At 49.7% G+C, this 8142-nt stretch overlaps 1 protein-coding gene across 1 annotated transcript in view; it reads right to left on the reverse strand.

Moving 5' to 3' along the window:
* Positions 1-237: 237 nt before the first annotated feature.
* Positions 238-8142, reverse strand: part of TBCD (tubulin folding cofactor D) — a 181426-nt gene continuing 173521 nt past the window's right edge. The window contains exons 38-41 of the mRNA XM_007456808.1: positions 6568-6652; positions 3936-4065; positions 559-611; positions 238-252 (exon numbers count right to left, since the gene is read on the reverse strand). Coding sequence (XP_007456870.1) covers positions 238-252; positions 559-611; positions 3936-4065; positions 6568-6652 — 283 coding nt within the window. The remainder of the gene's footprint in view (positions 253-558; positions 612-3935; positions 4066-6567; positions 6653-8142) is intronic.

Genomic DNA, 8142 nt, shown 5'->3' on the forward strand with positions numbered 1-8142 from the left:
CTCAGCACGTGATTTTATAAGTAAGACACAGGTTAGATATAGGACAAATGCACCAACAGCCCAGGTCACTGTGGCACAGGATGCATGGAAGGAAATGCCACCTCCAGGTGACGAACTCCAGGTCCCTCACACGCACCAGCCAGACCGCCGCCGTCCGTCCAGGTCTTCCATGCCGACCATGCCCAGGCTCCTCCTCCCAGGCAGGCAGAGGCAAGGACTCAGCTTCCCGGACTGGCCTCAGCGGACACTGGGCTGTGGAGGACACATGACAGGGTCAGGCCGGTCAGCGCCATCTCCCCAGCCCTCCCTGGGTCGCGCTTCCTGCAGGAAACTGCATCTGTGCCGCTTCCCCGAACGTGCCAGGAGCCCCGTGGCCAACACAACCTCTGGGCAGCAAGCAGGTGGGGAGGGTGACTACACTGTCCCCCCAACTTCATCCATCTGTGTGACATTTTCCTAATGTAGAAAGCACGTTTCCTTAGGAAGCCAGTGTTGTGTTTGGCCGTCACACAAGGCGAGGGGAGAGTTGACACTCGGCCTGCCATCCCTGTCACCCACAGTGTCACCTGGGGGCCGACCAGAGCTGCCCTCAGCCCGCATCTGAGGGGGTCCTGTAGGGGCCCCAGAGAAGGGCCAGGCAAGGCGGACACTAGTACAGCATGGTGGGGGGGGGGAGGAAAGGGGGTAAAAGACATCACCTCAGAAATAACTTAGCCACAAGGAGAAGAGAGAGTTAAGAGCACAGTGAAGAACTGAAGGACAATGAAGAGAGAGGCGGCTGAACGGAATGCAGGCCACGGCCATCTGGGCCCTGGGAAGCAAGGGCACCCCAGCCAGAGCCCTCCGCCCAGTACCGCCCGTCCTGACTGCCGTACGTGGGAAAGGAATGCTGTCCTGACGGGCAGTCACTAACAAACAGCAGGAAAACTGCAGGAAGTTAACAGAAGGGGAAGTGAAATGGTAAAAATGTCATTAACCGGGCTTCCTTGGTGGCACAGTGGTTGAGGGTCCGCCTGCCGATGCAGGGGACACGGGTTTGTGCCCCGGTCCGGGAGGATCCCACATGCCGCGGAGCGGCTGGGCCCGTGAGCCATGGCCGCTGAGCCTGCACGTCCGGAGCCTGTGCTCCGCAAGGGGAGAGGCCACAGTAGTGACAGGCCCGTGTACCGCCAAAAAAAAAAAAAAAAAAAAAAAAAAAACATTAACAAAGAACCAAACAGTCCATCAAGAAAAGAGTGTTCAGCTGAATTATGACATGTCTGCAATGGAATCTTACTCTGCCATTTCAAAAAATAAGAGAGATGTACTGACAATGATTCCTGAAACTCTTGCAGAACTCTTATTCAGGATGTTAAAAGAGCTATAACATCGAAAAAGTGAGAAGAAAATAAGCTATAACACAGTGCACAGAGCTACCATATACACAGGGTATAGAAATACATGTATTCATGTAAATATACACATAGCACATAAGTGTATATGTGTGTGTGGAGCTACCATTTGTAGGGTAGAGCAATATATATATTCTTAGATATATTTATATATATATATATACACACACATACCTGCATAATAGTATATATGTGATTTCTATGAATTAATGTATACTTAAATATTTCATAGAGTTAATTTTCTCTCTGGAATCTCTCTTATAATATGGAAGTACAGAGTTTGGTAATTGCATACATGACAATTGTATGCATTTTTTATTAAATTATCCACTCATGTAAATAGTATTTTTTAACTACTGTACACTTACATGTTATAGTTCAGGTTGTCCTTCTGTTAATGGAAAAAAGTGCTGAAAAAAAAAAAAAAAAAAAAAAAGTCATTAACCAATCCAAACAAAGACAAGAAAGGAGCAAAGAAACAAACAGGGTTGAACAGAAAATGGAAAATGGAAAATTAACCCAGCAAATCCAAAATCACACATTAAATGTAAGTGGACAAAACACTCCAATTATCAAAAACGGTTAAACTGGACTAAAAAGAGATGAGACCTATCTACTGTTCATAAGAAACACATTTAAATGTAGGAACACAGAAATTGAAAGTGCAATGATTAAAAAAGATAAACTACATAAACACTGATCAAAAACTCCACTGTGGCTCTATTAACACGAGACAAAGGGACTTCAGCCCCTCCTGTGGTTTCCCTGAGGATGAGAACAAGAACTGGGAGGGGCTCTGCCTGGGACCTGCTGCTGCAGCAAACACCCTGTGCTCTGGTTACTTAGCTGCTGTTCCCCCAACAAGGCTGCCTTCAACAAAAAAGTACAAAATACAACAAAAGGCAAGAAAAAGCAGTCTGAAGAGACAGCAAATGTAAGAACCAGACTCAGAAATGGCAGAGACGTTGGAACTATCAGACCAGAAATTTGAAACAGCTGTGATTAATATGCCAAGGACCCTAGTGGACAAAGTGGCACCACGCAGGGACAGACAATGTAAGCAGTGGTGGGAGGGCTAGAGACCACAAACACCGTAACTGAAACGGATGCCTCGGACGGGCTTGTCCTAAGACCAGATGTGGCCAAGGAAACAATCAGTGAACTTGAAGACAGGTCAACAGAAACTTCCCAAATTGAAAGGCAAAGAGAAACAAAAATGAAAAAAAAAGAATATCCAAGAACTGTGGGACAATTACAGAAAGATGTGCAACATCTCTGCTCCAAAAACCATAAAACACTGAGGGGGTCCATGCGTGGACACACCATGTTCATGGTCAGAAGACTCAGAGCAGAGACATCACTTACCAAATCGACCTTCAGGCTGCAGGCAACCTCGGCCAAACTCCTGAAGCACAAACTGACAAGTTGATTCTATAGGTGGGGTGGGAACCCAACGGCCAGGAAGAAAAGACAATCGTGAAGAAAAAAGGACCACAGGATTGAGACAACTGGGCACTGTGACCCACTGTGAGACCTAAACCCTGCATCTCTGGGACTGAGACCTACATCTATATCTGTAGGACAGGCTGCGCTGGCTCACGGATGGACAGAGAGACCCAGAGGACAGACAGTCCAAGAGTAGAGCCACATGTGTGGCCTGACGACACGACGTAGCGAGAAGGGAGCTGGGTCAGCTAGATCGTGAGTCCAAACGTAAAAGGTAAAACAGTAAAGCTTTTAGGAAAAAAAACAGAGGATGTCAACCCTGGAGGAGATCAGGATACCCCAGGCAGGGCCATGTCAGGTCTGCGGGCAAGAAGGCCCAGCCCTGGAGGGGAGGACATTCGCAGGACGTGCATCCAGAACAAGGTCCCTGAAGACAAAGTATAAAAAGACAGACAATCCGGAGAGAACGTGAAGATCTGACACGTGACGAAAGACAATGTCCGAATGGCTCAGATCTCAGAAAAGGTGGTCACACTCCCGTCACCAGGGAAACCAGGGGGCCTACATCCTGGAGCTGCCACAGTGGCCCTGAGCACACACGTTGCCAGGGAGCACCGGTCACTTTGGAATCTGCTTGTCAGCATTTCCCACCGTGAGTCCTCTGCCAGGTGAGTCCACCAGAAATGGGAACCGGTGACCCCCGCAGCCTGAGGCTCACGTCGGGGAGTGTTCAGGGCAGGCACCTGGGTGCGTGGAGACCTAGAACCACGCACTACAACCGCCATGCACTTCTGCCCGGACGTCCTTCCTCAACAGGAAGCTCTGGAACAGCCTCTCCAGAGCCAGGGTTCAAACCCAAGGCCAGAGGGACACAGCCGATGGGAACAGGAGGAGGGCACGCCCACTCCCCAGGACCACAGTCCGTGTTGCTGCGACCCACTCCAGACCCACTCCAGCTCCTGCAGGGCCCACAGACTGATGAGAGACCGAATTCTGATTCTCTGCCAAGAACACACAAAACAGTCTCAAGTCTCCCACAACCTGCAAGAACAGCTTGTGGCCCTCGATCTCAGAAAACCGCAGCTACAACGCACACACCACACTTGCCGTGGAGGACGGCAACTTCAGCAGACACCAGCCGGCCCTGGGCGGCCCTGGAGGTGACAAAGTCCCAAGTGGGATGGGTGTCCTGGGGGCAACCGACACGGCGGAAGGCTGCTATGCTGCTCTGAGGGTGAGAGAGGCCAGGGCGCTCGGCAGAGGACTGGTCCTGGGTGCCGTGCTCCACGGGACACACGTGAGACGTGCCTGGCCAGAGAGGGCGTGCTGGCGGGGGCGGGGCGGGGGACAGGGCGAGCGGGAGCAGCAGCAGAAACACTGCCCCATTGCTTGGGGTGCCCCCAGGCTCAGCCCATGGGGAGGAGCTGGCAGTGGGCACAGGGTCTGGCTTGCAGGGTGAGGTTGGGGGCAGGTGGGAGAGGAGAGTGGAGGCCTCAGCTCTGCTCCCGTCCCACGGCCCTGGCAGGGCCGCCTCCCTGGGGTCCTGAAAGCCCTACGTGGACCGTGACATGGAAAGTGAGGCGGGCAGCATGGCCTGGAATGTTCTAGACCCTGGAATTCAAGAAAGGAGCTTGTTGGAGCTGCATTTGGAGGCCTCACAAAGAAGGGGCCCCGGGTAAATCAATGAAGTTGGAACACACCCTCACACCATACACAAAAATAAACTCAAAATGGTTTAAAGACTTAAACATAAGACACGACACCGTAAAACTCCTAGAAGAGAGGATAGGCAAAACATTCTCTGACATAAATTGTACCAATGTTTTCTTAGGTCAGTCTCCCAAGGCAACGAATAAAATAAATAAACAAATGGTACCTAATCAAACTTACAAGCTTTTGCGCAGCAAAGGAAACCATAAAAAAAAACTGAAAAGACAACCTATGGAATGGGAGAAAATATTTGTAAATGATGCAACAGACAAGGGCTTAATCTCCAAAATACAAACAGCTCATAAAACGCAACAACAAAAAAACCCAATCAAAAAATGGGCAGAAAATCTTAATAGACATTTCTCCAAAGAAGACATACAGATGGCCAGTAGGCACATGAAAAAATGCTCAGCATCACTAATTATTAGAGAAATGCAAATCAAACCTACAATGAGGTACCACCTCACACCAGTCAGAATGGTCTTCATTAAAAAGTCTACAAATAACAAATGCTGGAGAGGGTGTGGAGAAAAGGGAACCCTTTTACTCTGTTGGGGGGAATGTAAGTTGGTCCAGCCACTATAGAAAACAGTGTGGAGGTTCCTCAGAAAACTAAAAATAGGGGGGCTTCCCTGGTGGCACAGTGGTTGAGAGTCCGCCTGCCGATGCAGGGGACGCGGGTTCGTGCCCCGGTCCGGGAAGACCCCACATGCTGCGGAGCGGCTGGGCCCGTGAGCCGTGGCCGCTGAGCCTGTGCGTCCAGAGCCTGTGCTTTGCGACGGGAGAGGCCACAGCAGTGAGAGGCCCGCATACCGCAAAAAAAAAAAGAAAACTAAAAATAGAATTACCATATGATCCAGCAATCCCACTCCTGGGCATATACCCAGACAAAACTATAATTCAAAAAGATACATGCACCCCTGTGTTCAGAGCAGCACTGTTCACAATAGCCAAGACATGGAAACAACCAAAATGTCCAGTGACAGATGAATGGATAAAGAAGATGTGGGGGCTTCCCTGGTGGCGCAGTGGTTGAGAGTCTGCCTGCTAATGCAGGGGACATGGGTTCGAGCCCTGGTCTGGGAGGATCCCACATGCCGTGGAGCGACTAGGCCCGTGAGCCACAACTACTGAGCCTGTGCGTCTGGAGCCTGTGCTCCGCAACGGGAGAGGCCACGACAGTGAGAGGCCCACGCACCGCGATGAAGAGTGGCCCCCACTTGCCACAACTAGAGAAAGCCCTCGCACAGAAATGAAGACCCAACACAGCCAAATAAATAAATTAATAATAATAAAAAAGATGTGGTACGTATATACAATGGAATACTACTCAGCCATAAAAAAGAATGAAATAATGCTATCTGCAGCAACATGGATGCAACTAGAGATAATCATACTAAAGTGAAGTAAGTCAAAGAGGAAAACAAATACCATATGATATCACTTATATGTGGAATCTAAAATATGGCGCAAATGAACCTATCTACAAAACAGAAACAGACTCACGGACATAGAGAACAGTCTTGTGGTTGTGGGGTGGGAAGGGAGAGGGAAGAACTGGGACGTTGGGATTAGAGATGCAAACCATTATATACAGGATGGATAAACAACAAGGTCCTACTGTATAGCACAGGGAACTATAATCAATATCCTGTGATAAACCATAGTGGAAAAGAATATGAAAAGAAGAATGTATGTGTATAATTGAGTCACGTTGCTGTACAGCAGAGACTGGTACAACATTGCAAATCAACTATACTTCAATTTAAAAAATTAAATTAAAAAAATTTTTTAAAAACTTACAGCAGCTAGGATGTGGGAGTACTTAAATACTCAGTTTGGTCTACTGTTTGGATAATGATTAGTAAACACTTTAGATGTTATATTAAAAATTCTATTGATTAATAAATATTGAAAAAGCTAGAAAAATATTTTAAAAGAGCGTCTATTTTAAATTATAAAAAAAAGAAAAAGAAGGGGCCCCAGGTCCCCCATGTGGCCTGAGGGGACAGGTGGTTACCTTGGGGACGAGCTGAGGTCTGGGCATGCCCAGGAGGTCACACAGGCGGTTCCGCTGGGCTCTCACGACCGGGAGCTCTGCATCCCTGGGGAGAAGAGGGGAGCAGCATCAGCCGCAGGAACAGTCCTGCAGTTAAACCTGCCAAGATCTGTAAACTCTCACTACACTTCCTACCGGGTGTGCAGAAAACCCAAGGCACCTTAGATTAGGTAGTAATCAGGGGAAAAGGATGCCTCACTCCAGAACGTACACCCCAGCGAGCCTAGCTCGGGCAGGACACCTGCACAAGGCTTTGCTCCTGAGCCCTTTCTTGGGAAACTGCAGAGGATGAGCCCCACAAAACAGGGAGCCCCGTGAGGGGCACTCGGCCCCCAAACAGCCCAACCCAGGGGCGAGCGACAGGAAATGCTAAGACAGCGGCACAGGTTTTATCCCATGGGTTTTAAGTTTTATTTGACTTTGAAAGCTGTTTACTTTTAACTTTCATTAGAAACAGAAATTAAATTCAGCAATACCATAAAGAAAACTGGGCATGTTTTTCTTTTATAATAAGAAAAAATGAGTTATCTTTAAATCCTCTGGAAGGTTAACCCTGCCCTGAACTGTGAGAGGAGAAAGGCAGGCGTGGGGAACTCAGGGGAACTCTGGGACCCACTGGGTGTTGGTGGTTTCATGTCATGCTCCCTTCACTGTCCTAGAGTGTGATGCAGAACGTGCCTCCGTGCTTTTAAAGCTGACAGCGTAACAGAAAAATGTGTCCCGTCCCAGCTGCTCACAGAGCGGAGGCATCCACGTCTCCTGAGGCCACGTTTTCTGCTCTGGAATTTTCACTGAGGCGCCCACAAGATATTCACCAGAATGCCCTCCTGCTCGAGGCCAAGTATCTCCCTAGAAAACCTTAACACAGCCCTAAAACCAGAGGCCCTTTTCTGTCCTTCAGGCCACAGTCCGAGCAGGGGAGCTGGGCTGTCTGTCAGGCCAGGAACGGAAGCTGCATCAATGTGAGGTCTGTGCGGAGCTCAACCCTTGTAGGAACATCACTGTTCTGAGGGTAGTGCATGTGAGTAGGTTATGCACATCCTTTCCCACGTAAGCAGGGTGCACTGACCCCAATGACGGAACCCAGTCCTGGGGGACCCTCATCACTGGTGCCTGAGCAGGCTGCTGCCTAAATAACCTCTGAACTTTGGTCCTGTGTCCAAAACGGGGCTGAGGAGAGTGGTCACCCTGTAGGGGCGTGTGCGAGCGCCTGAATGTGCATATGCACGTGTGTGAGTGTGTGTGCACGTGAGTGTGTACAGTGCCTGGAATGGGACAAGCGTCACTCCCGTGTTTGTCATCATTCGGTGTTGCCCGCTGGACGTATGCTCACGGGCTACCCCTTGCCCTGCTTCCCCATCAGCCCCCTCCACCCCCATTCAACACCCCCCCGCCTTTTTTTTCTTTTTGCGGTACGCGGGCCTCTCAGTGCTGTGGCCTCTCCCGTTGCGGAGCACAGGCTCCGGACGCGCAGGCTCAGCGGCCATGGCTCACGGGCCCAGCCGCTCCGCAGCACGTGGGATCCTCCCGGACCGG

This window comes from Lipotes vexillifer, unplaced genomic scaffold (genome assembly GCF_000442215.2).
Source record: "Lipotes vexillifer unplaced genomic scaffold, Lipotes_vexillifer_v1.1 scaffold299, whole genome shotgun sequence".
In the NCBI taxonomy this organism is placed as follows: domain Eukaryota; kingdom Metazoa; phylum Chordata; class Mammalia; order Artiodactyla; family Lipotidae; genus Lipotes; species Lipotes vexillifer.